General features: G+C 46.3%; 3 protein-coding genes across 3 annotated transcripts in view; 1 reads left to right on the forward strand and 2 right to left on the reverse strand.

Moving 5' to 3' along the window:
* Window positions 1–3,068: 3,068 nt before the first annotated feature.
* Window positions 3,069–19,877, forward strand: part of T265_12591 (hypothetical protein) — a gene marked incomplete at both ends in the record, with an annotated part of 39,240 nt that continues 22,431 nt past the window's right edge. The window contains 4 exons of the mRNA XM_009164512.1: window positions 3,069–3,413; window positions 9,421–9,709; window positions 13,323–13,593; window positions 13,703–13,939. Coding sequence (XP_009162776.1) covers window positions 3,069–3,413; window positions 9,421–9,709; window positions 13,323–13,593; window positions 13,703–13,939 — 1,142 coding nt within the window. The remainder of the gene's footprint in view (window positions 3,414–9,420; window positions 9,710–13,322; window positions 13,594–13,702; window positions 13,940–19,877) is intronic.
* T265_00635 (hypothetical protein) lies at window positions 12,832–13,188 on the reverse strand (the record flags this gene model as incomplete). Its single annotated transcript, XM_009164463.1, has 1 exon — window positions 12,832–13,188. The coding sequence occupies one exon, from the start codon at window positions 13,186–13,188 to the stop codon at window positions 12,832–12,834; it is 357 nt and encodes a 118-aa protein (XP_009162727.1).
* Window positions 15,643–19,877, reverse strand: part of T265_00636 (hypothetical protein) — a gene marked incomplete at both ends in the record, with an annotated part of 11,675 nt that continues 7,440 nt past the window's right edge. Inside the window, one exon of the mRNA XM_009164464.1 lies at window positions 15,643–15,883. Coding sequence (XP_009162728.1) covers window positions 15,643–15,883 — 241 coding nt within the window. The remainder of the gene's footprint in view (window positions 15,884–19,877) is intronic.

Raw genomic sequence — 19,877 nt, forward strand, 5'->3', positions numbered from 1 at the left:
ATCAGGTTTTTAGAGCAACGCCCTAGAAGTTTGTAAACATAATCTGATCTCTGTACTTCTGGGCGGGNTGGGCGGGTGAGAGTGTATGGTGAGCTCTCCAAAGGTTTCCCTACAAAAAATGGTGTCAGACAAGGATGTTCAATTTCGTCATTGATGAAATAATGAGGCGAACACTGGACGGTCTTTCAAACCCTGATGTTCAAATTGTTGCTGGTGAGAGCTTTGTCGATTTTGAGCACGCAGATGACATCGCCCTCATCTTTGAAAACCAAAGCGAAGCACAAGCCCTGTTGAATCGACTGGTCGCCATCATTCCATCCTTTGACATGCGCCTCGCACCTTCAAAGTGCAAAGTCATGCTTCAGAACGTGCCGTCTGCGAACATATCCCTTACAATTCAAGGAGAATCACTGGCGATTGTGGAAAACTTTACATACCTCGGTAGTTGTATTAGCTCTGACGGAAGTGTGTCTGATGAAATCAGTGCAAGAATCTCCAAGGCTCAAATCACGTTTGCTAGTTTGCGTCACTTGTGGCGTCAAAAAGGCATCTCACTAGATCTTAAGGGTCGTGTGTACCGAGCTACAGTAATTGCTGTGTTGTTGTTTGGGTGCGAGACCTGGCCTCTGCGGACAGATGATGTGAGGTATCTTCAAGTTTTCGGCCACCGATGCCTAAGAAGCGTGGATGGCGTCAGCTTGTTAGCAACGAAATGATTAGAGAACGGGTATTTGGTTGTGCTGCAGGTATTTCAATCTGGGAAAACATCCAGCATCACCGACTACGATGGCTACGCATGCCGAAACACCATCTACCTAGACGGGTGTTCTAATGGTTGTACGGCAGTGGAGCATCAGTGTCAATATTGATGTTGCTATCTTTGGTGATGATGATGACAGCGTCTCTTTAGCTCACCCGACCTAAAGCTGTCACCTTGCCGTGGTGGTTGAACTACTGTGCTGCAATGATCCTGCGGGCTACACTGGCTGGAACTCAGTTCCTAAAGGTTCGATCACACCAGGGTCGCCAAAGGGGGGCAGCCCGACGAAGAACAGCGAGTTCCCTTACTGCGAGTAGTCCTATTACGAGGTGATGTGGAGGTGAAATCGTACTGTCCTCTGCGATAGGAGTGTGAAGGCAGTAGGGCGTTTCCACCAGGCTACTAGCATGTCCATATTTATGGAAGTGGTGATGCTGCCTTCCCCCGAGGAAGGACGGGAGCGAGATGGACCCATTGGTTAGAGCGCGAATTTACTGACCGGAAGGTCCGTGGTTCGAACCCGAACTTTGCCTCTCGACTTTTCCTGACTAAGCTTGGGCGACCTGGCAGTATCCCAGCCCTCGTGCCTCCGTGTGGCATGGTAGCTAGGCACCGAGAGAGTGCTACAGCTGAACGATTCGAGGAAGGACGGGTTAGAGAGGGTCGGCCCTCAAAACCGCACATCGATCGCCCAACGGTTGACCGCTACTTCCGGCGCATTATTCAATACGATCGAAGTGCGTTTAAAACCGACGAGTCTGGTGCTGCTCAAACGGCGCAGCTGCGCTATGAATGAGACGATGATGCCTTACTTCGTGCGTCCTCGAGTCAGTTCGGCCGTCTGTATCTAGGTGCGTCAAACTATTGAATCGTTGACTCCGGACAGGGTCCCCGAACAAAACGCTGCATCCTCTCACTGCCTTTTGAGTCAAAGGCTCAAGATAGGTACCTGAACTAAACCCCCTTCTTCGGCCTGGGCAGCCGGGAAGTGTAATTTGCCCCTGCAGCTCTTCGCTCACTGGCCTTCTCCCACACTCCCTCCCCACCTATCGTACAGTGCAGTGCAATCGACCCATCTGTCAACCCCATACCCACTACTCCGTGTCCAAACCATCACCCAGAAAAATAAACAAAAATAATCACTCACTAACCTCAAAAGGTTCGATCCACGGTGCAGCCTTCAATGTCCTTACTCTGCGTCAATTTGGGCTGAAATCCTGTTTTCCCTCTCTATTGATGTATGTTTTTTCTCCGAAACACGCATACAAGAGTCCACTTCGATCGTGCTTCTGAAACCGCTTAGGACGAGATCAGATGTCCCGCATTTCACTCTTCGGGTATCTGGTGATTCTGACGCAAGGCTCTTGGTATCTACCGTGTGGGAGTTAGACTCATCCCTATGCCTGGAAGCGCCTTAATGGACTGAATCCCAGTAAACGGTCGTCTTTGCGCTATGCGGTTGTCTGGCTCAATTAAGATTACTGCATATCAATGACGTAAATCGTGTTTGTTTGTCGTGTCAGCATGCGTCCCAGCAGATTGCAGTTCTGACACTGAGAAGGACGAGTTTTATCGAGATTTGCCACGACTGCTTCGGTCGGCAAGAAGGGCGAACACACTACTCCTGCAGGTGATATGAATATCCAAGTCGGACGACTAAGTCCGGAAGAAGTTGGACATTGGAGTTGGTCCCGAGTGTACGGATAATAGGGAGTGGCTTCTTCAGTTGTGTGGAGATCATCATCTGTTGCTAACCAGTAAGACCCAGTAAGAACACAAACGCTTACTTGGAGGCTACCTATCACAAGAAAGCCGTGGACCCAGTTGGACCATATGGCTATCAGTTACCGATAGAGAGCCTCAGTTAAGGATTGCCTTTCCTTCTAAGGTGCACAACTTGAGTCTGGTCATGCCATTGTGCGGGACCGGTTAGCACTGCTTTCCACCATTGTTGCATGTGCCAAAGGAAGCAGCTCCGTTCACCAACTTCGACAAGTTGGTGGCTGAAGAGTATCGAGCTCATCTAGCTAGAAAGCTACTTGAAACACACAGTCATACGGATGACGAAGATTGCTTTGGAATTGAATGGAGACGAGTTAACGAAGCAATGCTGTCAGCTTTCAGAACTGTTTGCCCAGGCCATCTGGCTCGGCTAAATGAACACTGGATATCGTCGATATCAACAGGTCTTATTGCTGCCAGAAAGACCATACCAGCAACTAGCGACTGTGATGGCGCACGGGGATCCCTCAAAAACCGGATAATCAGGAGCTTGAAGAATGACAGAGAACGCTGGTGAATTTCGAAGGCCCGGGCTTTCGCTGCGGGCAACAGCCGCGCCCTGTTTCAACTGGTTCGATCAACCGGTATAAGGCAGGCAGGTGTCAGTCAAACAATACGTGAGAAAGACGGAACAGTAATCCACTCTCTCACTCGTCGTCTTGAGCGGTGGGCTGAGCACTTCCAAGAACAGCTGACGTGGTCTCCTTCAACACGATTGTTGGAAGAGCTCAGCGTACCTGAATGGAACATTGACACAAACCGACCATCAGCAACCGAAGTCCAGCGTGATATATCAATCCTGAGGCGCGACAAGGCACTCGGCCCGGATGTTCTGCACCCCTTACTCTTCAAAGAAGGTGTCCAGGTCTTGGTGAGCGATCTGACAACCATACTACAGAAGATTTGGAACGAAACCAGAATACCAGTCAAATGGAGCTCCTCGACCGTCATCCCAGTCCTCAAAGAGGGAGCAAGATCGTCATGTGAAAACCACTGTACTATCAGTCTCGTATCCACCACATTTAAGATGCCCTCTTTATGGATCGGAAACGAGGAAATACGGAAGATGTCAGTGTTTGATGACCGGTGTCTCTGAAGTATTGGTCAGGTCTGAGGGGAACATCAAATCATCAGTGTTGAGGGTCGCCGGAAGAAGGAATTATCCCGCGATAAATGAATTGCTCACACTTCATAGATTACACTGGTTAGGACATGTGTTCCGCATGCCAGAAGACCGTCTGCCTCACAGAGGTCTTTTTACCCAGCCCTGTGCAGATTAGAAGCGAGCGAGACGGGGGACAGTGTGTGACCTGGCAACAAAGTATGGAACTTAGTCGGGTCGGCAACTGTTGCCTCCCTGGTTGGAGACCCTAGGACTGAAGTCACCAGTGGTTAGTGACATTGGCAAAAATGGCCCTATTGCGCATTCATTGGTGCACATTCGTCAAAGCTATCGCCTGCAATCCGTATCTACCCAGTTCCCGAACTAACCAAACATGTCATCGCCTCTAAGGCTTGGCTGTATGTCCCACACCCTCCCGTTTTCCGGTTATCGAAACTGTAGCAGCTGGAAACAAAATGCTTATGGTACATGGTTTATAACTGATGAATCGATTGGTTGGTTTGCGGATTTTACTTTATCTCGCAAACAACCATTTCGACTACATCCGTTGTCTTCAAAGCGTGCTTTACAAGTGGCCATCTGCTTTGTTCTTCAAAGTGCTCAACCTATCACCTCAGATGACAACTTTTTAGATTGAATCGCAGGGCCGGTTTCTTGGTCGATTGTTCTGCTGATGGTAGCATTCTCCCGAGAGGCTACTCGAACCAGCTGATATAGCTGTTTCTCATGGAAAAAACTCCCGATTTCCGGGACTTGTATTGTCCCCTGGCTTTCTGCAGACTCTTCATCACAGCTTCACATCCTCCATTCGACTTTCTGGACCATCAGGCTCATCGATCTGTAGGTATGCTTAGTTCTGTCTGTTGTCTGATGATGTGACGAGTTGAATTCTAGCTTCGACCGGACCAGATGCCTCGGGGCTTTGGACACTTTAAGCAATCAATTTCGTGAATGAGTTGAGCTGGGTTATACTGCATTCAGGAGTTTTGACATTGTGAACGGCTTTGGAGATCTCGCTTCTGTGATTGTTCGCCTCAGAAATCTATTGGGCTAGCGGGCACTAAAGCTGGCTACTTTTTGTGGTCCGTGAGTTTCTTAGTGGTCAAACATCTGCATCACAAGGAAACGGCACTTGAAAGGTTCCCGAATCCATGCGACTTCTTCACTTGGATCCTGTACACAGTGCGTTGTATCAGGAATAGCCTGTTCAACACCAGTATTTTCGCCGTCTACATGAAGCTGTCAAGCAGTGCCCACAGATTCCCGACTGTCAGCTACTGTCAACTCCGACGCTGAGGCTTGAGCGCCCACCTTAGAACATATCACATGTTGATGTTTTCCCTGCCTTTCCTCTGCCAAAGATAGCAGCACCAGATTCGCCAAATCGTCAACTCAATCCACACCAATCTGGATTATTCACTTCTTTCCACTACCCACTTGTTTTTACACAGTCGATCTAAACGAATACGCCAACCAAATCTACCGCACACCTCACGTGTCGATCGATGGAAGTATTCACCAATCTGCGTCGACAACAACTCACACCCGAAGCACACAATTTGTGTTTCCGAGTGTGGTGTTGCGCTTATCGGCACCTGCATAATTCATAGGTAGTGGAACCGAAAGTAATGGGTAGACTATGAGTCGCTCAAATGTGCGTCGTCGGACTAAGTCCAAATTTGTCAGATCGTCACGTAGTACTACTTTTGTTACGAGCTTACCACCTTGGGCATCATCCGTCCACGTAAGTAAATTGTTTGCTATACTTGTTTTACACATGCTGTCCTGATGAAAAATAATCGTAGAAGCCCTAAGCTGTTTTATGGCCTATCCCTAGTATGGGTTTGCATGTTTTTGACATAGCCGTGGACATGGATGTTGGCACAGTGACCGAGTTGTATGGAATCGACTCGATCATAACCTCGGGCCAAATTTCCTGTTTCGAGTATCCATTTTCCCTGATAGCGAAACTGGCAAGGTCCCTACTTTTTGATCATCCCTAAGCTTGTCAACTACTGTGGGTTTCAACGTTATCGGTCTTTGACTGCGCTCGGGTACATCTGTGAGTTCGTTCTCACGGATCATTTCTAGATCACCGGGCAGAAAACCGTGGCATAGATATTCGGTCTTGGGCTCCCCATTCCGGCTATGTGCCCTTAATTTTCCGTTGCCTTCCTAATCGTCCAAATGTATCACTGCATTTGTGACGGTTTTTTTGGACAAATTCGGTCGATTATCCATCATTTTACCTGTTCAATTAAGTGGCTGAGTGATAGTGTTTTTTGTGCACCCAACTGCTGAGGATGAAATATCTTGCTAATTTGGCAGTGTAGTTCTACTTCATGGGGTAATCCGAATGCGTGTATCTTTTCGTAGTTCTTGTTTGATCACAAATTATCACGGGTGGCTCAAATACGAGATAAACGCGTCAATTGGCTGGGTTGGATAGCTTTTGTACCCGTGGATTCTCAAACAATATCGACTTGTTGGCCACAAGGGATGGCAAGATGGTTCAAGTGGTCAGAGCGTAGATTTACTGACCGGAAGATCCGTGGTTCGAACTCGACCTCTGCCCCTCTACTCCTGTCTAGACTTGGGCGACCTGGCAATATCCCAACCCTCGTGCCTCCTCCGGGTGGCTTCACCAGGAGAACTAAATGTCCTCATCACCTGCTTTCTGCGACTGTCGAACTTTCAAAATGCCCAAGACATTTTTCGGGGTAGCATCTTGGTGAGCAAAACGGAAAACCTGTCCGGTACGGGTGTTGAAGTTCCTATTTCTAGCCTTGGCGCCTATTGTCTCTTGAGCTTCTTATACGGCACTTCCAATCCCAACTTCACCTCCATACTATCGTATCCGATGTACTACGTACGATTTTTAATCGCTAAAAGTGCCATATCAAACTAGTTGCGTGGAGGTCCCTGGTCAGCACCTATTAACAAAAGCCGGACAGTCGTGATTTGCGCAAATCACGTGGACATTCGTTACCTGCAGACAACTACAGTTTGTGACCTCCACACATGGGGCTGGGGGATCATTCCATAATAGCCGTCCGCAAGATGTTGGCACATTTAACGTCATTCAGCCGCCGTGGTTTTTTTGTTTTGCCGGGATCTTGTTTTTCAAAACATTTATCTTCTGAGACCGAATGAGTTGGCTCAGAGTGTGTCCCATCTAAGCCGTTGTTTCCTCTCATAACGTCCCAGGTTTTCTTACCACAGAACCTATGTATCCGTAAGAACATATTGAGAAGTATGGTTTGCCAGGAGACGAGCCTTTCTCTTAAAAGAGAACAGGAAACCGCTATTGAGCCACAAGTCTTATGTCAGGGGAAGTTCACTTGAGCATTTCCTAATACCACTTGGTCGCTGGATTGTCTTATCCTGCTGGCCATTTACACAACCCATTGCCGACAAACTGGACACACTGTGGTTCTCATCGTATTCCAGTCGTTCCGTTCCGGATAGGAATGTATTCATGCGTAGTATTTTGATCTGGACCTCCATAGAATCCACGAGTGATAACGCAAACCGTTCCCAGCATAACTTGCTGTTCGTTTGACTGTGATCTTCGTTGTGTGCTGCGCCTCTGTGTGCAATGCCTCGTCACTCTGTTGTTCGACCGCAGCCCACGTCACTGTCCACTGAACTTGACACCCCTCAATATTTGCTCATATGTACCTATATATTCATATATAATCATATTCTCTGGAATGAAGCAAATTATCTAGGTGATAGGTCGTCTGATCCCGATAAGCTAAACTGATGAACCCTTGTCAGTACTGCGATCAACCAGACGAGCCCAGGTGGATCGGGTGCCCCGTCCGTTGGTTATGTTTCAGGTTCTTGATCTCACAATCGCTCGCTGGATATCCTCCACAAGTATCGATAAAAAGTGAGATCGTTCATCAACGGTTGAAACCAAGAGTCACACGGAAATCAGACAATAACATATCTCTCTCAGCCATAACCTGTTTCCCTCTGTCGCTAGTTGTGGGACTGGAAACTTTCATTTCCCTCTTGAAAACCTTTTTTCAATGCCAGTTCTGAGTCGGTGCTCTGTAGCTGTTGTTTGCCACGAGCAAATAGATGTATATGCTACACAAATTGCATTGCAGCTGTAGTGGATCAATGAACATATGCCGGTACACACATGAATCAGTGTGTGGATCAGTGGTTCCTGCTCTGTAGCTGTTGTTTGTCACGAGCAAATAGATGTATATGCTACACAAATTGCATTGCAGCTGTAGTGGATCAATGAACATATGCCGGTACAAACATGAATCAGTGTGTGAATCAGTGGTTCCATGGGGGCGAGATGGGTCAAGTGGTTAGAGCAGGAATTTACTGACCGGAAGGTCCGCGGTTCGAACCCGACCTGTGCCTCTCGACTTCCCCTGTCTGGGCTTGGGCAACCTGGCAGTATCCCAGCCCTCGTGCTTCCTTCGTGTGGCATAGAAGCTAGGTACCGAAAGGGTGCTACAGCTGAATGATTTTTTTTATTAATTAGTTTCATAGTGCATCATTTTAACTTATATCAGTAGTATATTACGTTTCAGCTTTCGAGCAGATGTAAACTTTCGACGATGTGCTCAAGCAATCAGGTTTAGGGAGCCTCGAACCCGCGTCTTTCAGCCTGCTAAGCTTGGGGCGCTTTGGCTTTTGTGAATGAAAAACGAAACGGAAATGAAGAAGAGTGGGGGTCTAACTAGTTTTCAGGAGGATAGACATGTGCGTTGAGCAATATGGTTTTATCCCATCGGTTAGGCACTGGACACTGTGTGAATGCTGAAATGGCTTTTACACTCATCTGCCGAGTACGGTCAATACATCAGAACAAGGATCTTGAGACCATGGGGTCATCAATGTATGAATTCACCAACAGGAACCTTGTGTCTCACCAGTGATTTGTACAGATAACAGTGTCTATATAGTCAGCTATTCAGGTGATGAGATCTCGTGATCCTCATGCCTTGTTTGATCTTTAGCCAACTTTCTGATCGAGACCGCTACATTTTAGTGTGGTGCCATTATTGAACACTGCTATTACTGCCAAAGATTTATACGTTAGTCTGGTAAAGAGATGATGAAAAGAAACCCTTTACTCACTGTGTATTGTTTTAAATAGGAAACTCTCTAAATATTTACTCAACATGCGACGGTTTGTGTCTCCACAGACATTAGTTTGGCTGATATGAATCGATTGCTTTCTTATTGGGTTTCATAGGCAAAAGACGAGACACGTGATTTGACAATACTTAGACGTCATTATTTGGATAGAACTGGGTTAGCTCTATCGTGAAGTCAGCCACGGAGGTCCAGGGTAGGTCATCTGATGAAATGTGTAGCCTTGACTTTGGCGATGGAACCAGGCCATACACTCAAATACTCGTCGCTCAGTAGTCGCTACCAAGTATGACCTTCGACAATGCTGCTTAAAGTGCCCACCACGTTTATCCCCTTCAGTGAACCTCGGGTTTAGTTTTGCGTCTCTAATCCGCACAATCTGAGTGAGGAAACTGTCCACCATAATTAGTATTCTTGCGTCGAATTCTCATTGGGCAGTCTCACGCGGGGTACTGTCAACGATGTTTACTGGTAAAGAACGACCAATCGAGAATCTCCGAGAAACAATCACTGTGCTTCCAAGCAAAAGCACAGTCGATCTTCATATTCAATCTTGTTACACCACTTTAGACTTTTCGATTGCCTTGGACTTCTCATTGTGTTTTCTCTGCTTTCTATTTGTTTTCAGAATGAACAGTTACAACAAGACTTAGAACGATATATGAAGTTGAGCGATGGGGCTTCGCGCATTTTGTCCATGGCCCAGAACCCACGACATCGCCTGGATGCTGCCAAAACACTGTTCGTTAGCAACACCCAGCTTATGGCTTGTCTGCGCCAAGTGCAACGGGAAAAGGTGGATGCTGCCTACCGGGCTAGTTCTCTTGGTGACTGGTCACCTCCCACGGATGCGGGCAAGTCTAAACCGATTCCTGCCAGTACCGCCCAGCCTGGACTGGCTAGACTCCTCCTTTCTGGTAAGCACAATTCTGGTTTTGTTTGCATCCGTAACACAGCTCTGCGGACAGTCGTTGTTTTATTTCCAGAAGTGGACGGAAAAAAAAGACGATTCGTTTGAGGGAAATTCCACTTCAAGCACTACGGGGCACCGGAACTGGTTGATGCACGTTTTCCCCGTTGCGTCGTCATTATCAATGGCAAGAAAACGAAACTTGTGTGATCGCTACAAAATGGGGGGCCCATCTGCACGGTTTCTGATTGAATGGTCAATATTAAGCCCCGGGTAACCTACGCCGAATTGTAGATGGTTTGTGCTGAGAAAGGAAGAAGGCCTTTGCTGCAGAGGCATTTATTGGGAAACAACAGCTGAACAGTCATAGACTATTACACAGGGAAGCAAAACTCTCGTATGCATCTTGTTTATAAAAACTGATTATCCGTCCTCTTCTCGAAGCGTCTTCCTTGACTTTCCTGAATACTCATTGACTATCGCTCAAATGTAAACGAATGTTACAAAGCAATTCCACAAAATCCGTAAAAAATCTCACTTTTCAGTAGACGCGAAGCCGATTTACGAGAAAACCACATGCTACTCGCATGCGTCATCAGTAGTATCCGCCGCTACACATCCAGCTACCTGTTTTCGTCTCCCAACTGTGTTTTCACATTAGTGAAGTTATGTACTTGTTCAGATACGAGTGTAAAACTATGTTTTTAAAAAAAAATTAGAGTGCCAACAGCACCGATAATTGCTGTTCGCACAACTCATCGGATGCTCAAATGTGTTCACCTGCGATAAGTCCACTCTCCGGTTGGCTCCGTGGAGTTCAAAGTCGGTCGATCCCTGTTTGTGCGAAGTCACTGATTATTTTTAACTGCAGTACTGACTAAAATAAATAGGCGTTTTTTTTGAGCGTACAGTCTTTACCTAGCTGCAGTGAAATGCTCTGATGATTGGTTAGACAGCGATTGCTCGAATTCTCATCGGTGTTGACCGATATTCTCATCAGCCTGTAGGCCACTGGTCTTGCCTTAGGTTCTGTATTTTCTGGTAACCTCGGGATTATCCTCAACTGCTTTTTCCGCGCCCCCGAACGGGTAAAATAGGTGCAGGTCAAAAAACATCCTCCATTATACGTAAGATAACTGGTGAGCTGGCCTTCAGTGGCCCGTTTTTAATAAGAAAATCGTTCGTTTGTTCACTTTTCCGAAATTGACTCCGCTGATTTTTAAACATCCTTTATGATATCTACTTGCGTTGCTTTTGTGGTGATCTGAATTTAGTTGTAAGCTATTATCATGTCTGTGTGAAAACCGAATATGAAGCAACTTTTTTGTCAATGTACTTTCATCATTATCAGAAGCAACTGTCTTTGGCTTTTGGCAGTCCTTCTATGCGAATGCCTGCTTACGAGTCTCAGATAGGTTCTCCTCTTGATTCTTTGTGAAGATGCGTTTGAGTATGGCGGTGAACCATCATTGTTGAGCACTGACGTGCTGTCCATGATGTGTTTGATTTTGTCATGTTGCGCTGTGACGAAGTGAAGTTCCTTTTCAGTCTGCACAACTTGTGTTATTGATCACCATCGTTTGGTCTTCTACTTGTGGTTTCAAGTAACTACTTGGGTGCGGAATCGGCCAGATTCAGGCAGCTCAAAACAGTCTGGAGGAAACAATAACTAGTTTGTTAGGATAGATGGAGCCAGCTCAGCGGAGGGAGTGTGTCCTTGTGGATAGGATGTCTGTGCTTAGTTTCACGTTTCAGTAGTTAGGTCAGTATCGGAGTATTACGATGTTTCACACGTTCCTTATGAGCTCTCAGCCGTCAACAGTCAGTACAGTAACGCTCTCAGTCCAGTGTTTTCCTTCTATTTCCTACTGAAGTTCACTGTTTAGGTATAATCAATGACTGTTTGACACTGAACTCTCAAGTGCAACCCCTCGATTCCCTGACGATGGGATTGGCGTAAGAAACTAGGGAGCTAACCCTGGGGCACGCCCTCGGTTTTGACGATTTCCTTCGAGTATGATGCCTTAGTTTAAACGTTCGTTCCCGCTTTCCCCCATTGGAGTCCATGTTTACTTGGCATAGAACAATCAACGTGGTTGCAGAGCACAAAGCCTAACCGATTCGCACGGCTCGGTGCCAACGAGGGCCGGATTCGCCGAACTCTATCCACACCCTTTCGGAGTGTGGGTTTCTAGCCCTGTTTCCTGAGACCGCGATTTCCGAACGTCAGCTGTGTGTAATGCTTAAATGGCATTCTCTTTCATTCGAACTCGGTTTGTCAGTATAGTATGCGCTAGACGCTCCCCACGAATGGCACGAAGCAGGAAACCATTTTATATGTTCAACCTCCTTCATTTAGCCTGTGTAATCTGTGTGACATCAGTTTTTAGTCATGAACCCTGGGGTGAACCTAGGGTTTCATCAGGCCAAAAGATCATCGCGACACTTCGATGATTAAGGATAACTTTTGTCGTCTTCTTGATGATGGTGGACCCTGGTCGCTGAAATTTCGGAGCAAAATTATTCAATTCACAGTTTTTATCAAGGGAAAAATTCTGACGCAACACCTCGCTTACTTAATTCCTATAGCCTGGTGGTGACCTTGGGATCCTGATATTGCCCAGTCGCAAACATCGATCTATCAGCATGGGTTGAGTACAGTCGAAGCAGCCGCAATATCATTACGAGATCCATTACTAAGTTTTAGAAAAGGGTTCTTACGTACTCTGCTTCTGCCTCAACAAGTATCGTTCGACCCAGTCGTTTGGTGGCCGGGTGGGCCATTAACATCATCTAATAAAGTGGAACTTTAATGCTAATTGCAACCAACTGGTGAGATTTTTCTGCCTTTTTATTTAAGTACCACTTTTAGACATTTCTTTCCTTTGACCTTCTTAACCATCGGCTATGTAATGATTTGACGACAAGATCCTGAGATCACGTCTGTCACTCCGTGACTTTGTTAACTGAAAGTCGCAGGAAGGCTGTTTAAGTGGTTATGTAGGGGTTAAGTGTACTAAAAACTGTCCAACTTATGATAACCTATATTTTTCGGACCTTGATCACGTGACATTTGTACAGTACAGATTCAGGGTGCCTTAATCTACGGATTGATTGAAATTAGCGATACTAATGGTCTCCATGACCGTAATATGGCCATTCTGACGACGTAACACTTATTTGTGCGAGCTGGCATGCGCAGATAGGAGGATGGGATCTTGCAAAGTGACGGCGCGACTGTTCACACATGCGACGTGATAAGGAGCTGTCTTTGGTTACGTCACTCGACTCGACTCGTTCGACGGTTGGACATACACTCTTGATCTTGGAACACCCAGTGTATGGAACAACAAAAGTCTGGTACTCCGATTTGTGGCTGCTCGGTAATTGGAACTGAGCACTATGGATCCCAATACGCACTGGAGGTGTGGCGAAGTGATTTAGGATGGGGGGGGGGCGGCTAGGGGTACACTGGTCGGAATCCATCGTTTAAAATTTCCTAGACAGGTATATGTTTTCGTCCTCAATATTTACGACTCTGTGTCACTGATTTGGGTGTCAACATCTATTCCACTTAATGTGATTCTGATGTATATAATCTGTTTTGACTGTACATCTAGATATACGGATTCCGTTGCTTTGGCGAGATGCTCCACTCGGGAGCAACATGACCTTCTTGATGAACCGCCTTTTCCCCCCAACCTCAATTCTCCCTGGCGGGTTGTTAACCGGGGCTGGTGATATCGCGGACAAAGCGGATTCCAACGACCCATGCGATGGTTACAGCGTATTTTGTCTGGTGCAAATCGGGAACGCCATAAAAGACACGCGTCTAGTGTTCGATATCACACCAGGCGTGACCGACGTGGAGTTTGAAGACAAGCTGATGTTGTAAGTTTGATGTGTTAGTGATGAACCATGCTTCTTTGGTCCAGTACGGCTGTTTCTTCGTGTCAGTCTCTTTCTCCAACGCTTTTCAACGTCTCTTCCTCTGGTCTAGTGAGAACGTGTCCCCAGACTTTCGGTGTACAATTGACGTTTATGCGTGCCCCCGATTTGCGTTCAAGGGATCGATGGTACAGTCGCGTCGTCGCGCTCAGATTATGGACAATTTGCGGAAGACACTTGATCAGGCAAGTTGCTCACAATTTGCATTGTTTTGTTCCCTTCTCTTGCTTGGCCCTCATCACACAAGAACGTTACCCCATGTGAATGGGGCTTTGGGTGATTCTCTTTCGTATGCATTCTTGAGATGCGGCGTAACTAGTGGTGTCGAAGACGAACCAAATACTCGAGTTCTGTCCCCCCCCATGACGGCACGTAAGACCCGAAATCGCACTTCAGTGTGTCCTCGTTGCTCCCCAGGCAGCAGTGATTGAAGTAGTAGACACACCCTGTAGCATGACTGTCCTGACGGAAGTGCAGTGCACTCTTTCGAGGAGGAATACGAATGTTGCACCGCCTCTAAATTTATCAAACGTTTGGGCATGCACTTTTTACATTTCTGATCTGGTATGCTATTTCCGATCCAATGCCTCCTGCGACTGATTTCTGGCTGGCAGCCCGCCATTTGCGATTTTTGGACTGCAGGGATCAGCGATGGCAAAACTGCAAAAGAAGCTTGCACAAATACTTTCACCCGGATTATGTGAAGTAACAGTTTACATGCCTATACAGGTAGACTCCTTGAGCCAACAATACGATCTTGGCGAGCGTTATTTATTTGCGATGTTCGCGTTTGGGGGTTTCATGAGGGTTCCTGACCGAAATCATTAGCCGTCTCGGAAGGCGTAGTAGCCATGCAGAAGTTACGATAGCTTGATTGAGTTGTTTCATAACCGTCTTTTTCATCCTCGTTCTCTTCAATGACCACAGTACCGTTTCAGAGCAGCCGTGATCTCTTCTTCTTGTCGATAGTACGGATAGACATTTCCCCTGCTACACTGGTTCGGTCTTCGTTCTTCCAACCCAGTACGATTGCAGTCTTCTTTTCGATTACAATCTCGTTAATTTTTGGTCAACTGTATGTAGTGCTCGATGATGCATGTCTCGAAGAAACGGAACCTCGTCATTACGCTCGGGTGTATGCATCATTCAGATATGACCTAATAGTTTCAAAATATCTTCATGTGACCGTCAGACCATTGGTTACAAGTTGCAGTTCATTGTACACAACTATCCTGGCCCTGATTCGTTTTTATAGTGTCGGGACATCCGAGCCACTAGTCGGAAATACAGCATTATGTTAGATTACCGTCCATCCCCTAGTCTGATGGCAAACGTTTTGGCCAGAAGCTGGGTTTCGGAACTTGAGAGGGAGAGAGAGATGATGTTCAAGCCTCCTCGCAGTCATTTACCTGTCAACCACTTTCAATCGCACACACGCAGTCACTGGAGATTCGATCATTATGAATGTGCTCGTGTTTTATCGTGCATCTACTGCACCCTAAATGGCCAATCACCCACTTAATCATTTGGATCACAGTTTGATTTAAATGGTGTGCTTAGTTGAACTTAGATTTACAATCAATGGATAGCCGAACAGATGCGCGCGTGCGGACCCAGACACCACTTCCATGTGAATGTCGTTAACGCTGTGTCTTGTAGGCTTGCAAAGTACATCGACACACACCTAACAACTAGTTTAGTGTCAGTTTCGAATAGCTAATCCTCAACTTACTTCCACTTTCGGCAATTTCTGCGATTGATCACAGCCTATGTATCACAAAAGCAAGCATCGCGTTATCTGGTGCCCTCCCAACCACAAGAGATTGAGCAAACCGGTTATCCACCAATATTGTGCTTAAGGCCGTCGCTTCTTTCGGAACAGCTATACGAAGTCAGATCGTGTCTTCGTTCGTGCCCGTTTGATGCAAGGTGAAAACCATTCACGAGTATATTGTTCACTGGTTGTCAAACAAATCTATTATTATCACCTGCCTAGAAAACTGGTGAACGCGGATCGAATCGGTCGAAATCCAAAGCGTTATTAATCCGGCGTTCGACTGTGTGCGACCCAAACAAAGCCATGGCCAATCCAAGTTTAATGTCAAAGCTATCCATGTCCTTAATCAAGGCAAAAAGGACGATACCCCCGGGCTCACAACACGATTCAGCAACATCACTGAAGCAACGCTTGAATCGTATCCGGATAGGTAAATGGCTAAGTAAAGCCCAAGGACTGGAAAAGGTGGCGGCGACAGCAAATAGTCGCACTGTGGTCCAAATGAGTCAAAACACAGGACCAAGAAAACCGTTGGTCGACGAACTCATTACGAAGGAGCCGACCCAATGGCCCATCCTAAGACTAGCTATCTCGTCAGTGGACGGAACGCTTTGAAGAGCAATCTAGCTGGCCTGAGGTGCCAAACCTAACGATCAAAGCACCACCAGCTTCACAGTTGGACGTGACTGTCCCATGAAAGTCTGTGGAGTCCGTCAACAAAATTGGTTTTTGTCAGGCCTATCCAGTTGCAAGCTAGGGTGAGTACACTACCAAATGTGATCGTGGTATGAGAACCACTGGAGAAGGTGGACTGGTTCACCCGTTTGGGCAGTTGCATGACGCGGGATGGCATCACTGATGACGGAGCAAATGCTACATTCCCTAAAGTCCGTTCTGCTTGCCTTCAACCCATACACCTGTTGGGTCGCGTTTGCTAAAACAAGATGAGCAACATCTGACCTGGACATGCTAAACGTAACCTGAGTCTTAGCTAACCTGATGCATGTTGTCTGCAAGTTTGGGGCTAGGAGAGACCTACCACATCGATGGTTGAAGGTACTCATGGCGTTGTCTTATCTATTCTCTTGTTCTTAATAGCCCGCCAGTTTTCATAAAGGAAACTACTCACAAGGTTGCTGAAAACTCTTCGACAGCCCACGACCGGTTTCGCCCTTCTTGGGGCTCATCAGGTATGCGCAGTCCCCGAGTTTCCGTCAACCTTATGTTCTACCCGCCAGCTTGTTGAAGGAACTCTTCGATGGCCCACGGTCGGTTTCATCAAGTAGGTACACTCCCAGAGTTTCGGTCGACTTTGTTCTATTTGTATCTAATTTGTAAGAAATTCACCAAAGACACTCGCTTGCACACCAATTCGCATTTGAATGTAATAAACGAGAGATCCATCTGGGATTCGATTGACTCTCCCGTTAAAACCGACTTGGTGTGCAAATGTGTTTATTTCCTAGACCCGCTATTGTCTTCATATTCTTTTGTTTCTTTTGTTTCCTCCTTCCTGCACTATCGGCTGCTGCGAACTGCCACGATCCAAACCGACAGCTTATTGCTCACACTGAATTTCTTTGATTGTCGTAGTCAAAAACTTTCTTCCAAGTAATCGGACTGTCCTCACCTTCCCACCTCTGACCTCTCAATAGCCTAATCAAAACTTGAATACGGTGCTTCAGGACTTGACTCTGGTAGGACCTTGACTACTTTTTTTAGTCTTGTTGTCATTTGGTTTTGGCATCCGTCCGATTCTGAGCTTTAAATGAAACCTTTGGGGGTTGAAATACGAACAGACTTTTCCGGCCTAGATAGGGATACCAGACTAGACTCGAACCACGGATCTCCTTTAATAAACTGCATTATTCTGAACTCTTTCTGGCGTTGGTAACGTGATTAGATAAACTTGATTTAATGTCTATTGTCAGAGAGAATGTTAAACCTCTACCATGATTGTTGTTGCATCTCAAGAAGCCTAGCCACACAATAGCTTTTGTCCTTTTCGGGACTCATCAGGTGAACATAGGGGCTCGAGCACGTGTTCCAGCTTCAGACCGCCTCTCTTCAGAGCACGTGTTCGCTTGACGTCAGGCGTGGTCCAAAGTATAACAGTCTGTAGTAGTCAACCAACGGGCCTGTTGTTTGATTCCAAGACATTCACCCGTTAGGGTTTAGATCCATCGAATGGCTGGTCTGTTTGAGGTCTAGCCGCACCTTTACTGCAGCCCAAGTCCTCTGTGGGGACTCACATGACTATTCGGATAAGGTATTCCGATTTGACTTAATTGTCTGATCGTCTCATTCGATTGTCTGATTAAGTCCGGATCTGATTAATTATACAATCACACCTAATTCGTTTGTAAGAGTGCCTTATTCGTATTTAGGTAGCACGAATGCTCATGAGCAGTTGGTCTGTTTTAGCATCTCATTCCACTCCAAACAAACGTCTTCTCTGTACTGATCGATAATTAGTTAGAATGATCAATCCAAACATTACCAGATTCACTGTATAAAGCAATAGTGTCCGAAATTGGTAGTTCATACTAGATAGAACACTTCTTGGCCCTATCACGTGTCTCTGTAGTGCAAACGAACGCACGAAGAAACGGCTAATTGACAGTATCCAAGACGTCGAACATCTTGCTGTAATTGTACAATACAACACAACGAGTTGTCAGGCGGAAAAAAGCAACTGCGCGGATCGAGGAGCTTGGTGGTTTCAGGTAGCTGAGAAAATGGAGCAAGCGAGGAACTCTGAGGAACCCTGCGTAAACCCCACTAGCTGCTACACAAAACAGGCACAAAGAGGTCTCTGGTGAGCGAGGCATTTTGGTAAAAACGGCTCGCCTATCTTCAAGAAAACGAACGCGTGAATCGTTAGGTTGAACACCTTGAATAAGAGTTCAACTGGTCACCTGCGGCAGATCAGCCTATTCGCGGCCTGAACAGTGAACTTGGAGCTCTCGACGACTTCGGAAATAAGCGCATACCTTTTGTCCTTCAAGTGTCGCCGAGTTGATGGTCCTGATGAACTCTCACCCGCTCCGTTTATAACTGGAGGTGGAATTCTCGGTCGGTGCTCGTCTAACTTACTTTTCCTCTAGCTGGGCGAAAGAGCCCGTCCGAACAAACTGGGGTGATTCAAAACCGATGCCCATCTTCAAAAAGCGTGCTTGCAGTGGGTTCGGCAACGCGATTGACCCTGTTTGTAACCACAATCTTTGCGTCGCTCATTTCACACCATCTTACGAGGGTGCGTGAAAACGGGACCCGAGAACAGCTGTTTGACAACCGATGTATCAGAGGTCTAGAACCAGTGAATTCGCAATGAGGTGATCAGGAAACGGGTGTTTGGTGAAGCTGATGGTACTTTACTTAAAGAATACATTCAACATTGCAAGCTTAGTTGGCTAGATCACGTGTTACTTACTCTGACTTACCAACTACCGAGATGAGCGTTATTTTTCATGAGTGATTCGGAATAACACAAGCGCATAAGTGGGCAGATTATGATGTGACAGAAAGGAATGAAGGATGTTGCGAAATGCTTGGGTGCTATTGATGCTTTTCGCCTTTCAGCAAGAAGCCCGCCTTACCCTCTCTGTCCTCGGACTGGAAACACTGAACGATACAGAGTCTAACTGATTTCAGTGACATTTGTTTTGTCGGTTTCTATCCAGATTGTCTGACTGAGTATTGGAGGTGTAGGCACCGCAGTTATTTGTGGTGGGCTGACCATAGACCTGGCTGACTAAAGGTGGGTAAACCACGCGTCAAACTGAAGACGGAATCGAATCGTTTTCACTGATATTCCTCGGTAGGCCAGAAACGGTCGATGATATGGTGTAGTTGTGGAGATTCTTCGTCGCTGGATCACTTCCAAACTGCAGCTTAAACTTATGAGATCCTGCACTTTAAGTTCAGGCAGCAACCTTCCCATCAAACACAGCCTCTAAACTATGCATACCTGCCTACATTTTTCAGAGTAATGTGTCAGCTGATGAATGTGTTCATAAGCACACCATCATTCAGCCTTATCGACCACCACATGACCCACTATAAGGGTGACCTTGTTTCTCCTCAACTACAGACAGTCTCTTTTGAGATAAATTTTTGATCGATCACATTCACTAACGCGTCGTGCAATTTGGAGTTTTCCTCCTTGTGTGAATCATGTTACTTTTCAGTCATTTCCAGTGTAGCCAACTGTCGCTTGTTAACTTGTAACTTATTTAGACAACATCTATAGGTACAGTAACATGCTTTGGCTTTTCTGATCGTTGTTCCTGCCAGGCCTGAGTGGAACAAATCCAGCATTGCAGTTTCAACCGATGGGTTGCATATCGCTCCAGTCATCTTTTCAGTAAATTGTGAATGCATCTGATTGTCTAGTTAACTTGATATACCAACAATCTGAGGTATTATTGAGTGTACCTGTACTGACGTA

Source organism: Opisthorchis viverrini, assembly GCF_000715545.1.
Source record: "Opisthorchis viverrini unplaced genomic scaffold opera_v5_6, whole genome shotgun sequence".
NCBI lineage: Eukaryota > Metazoa > Platyhelminthes > Trematoda > Opisthorchiida > Opisthorchiidae > Opisthorchis > Opisthorchis viverrini.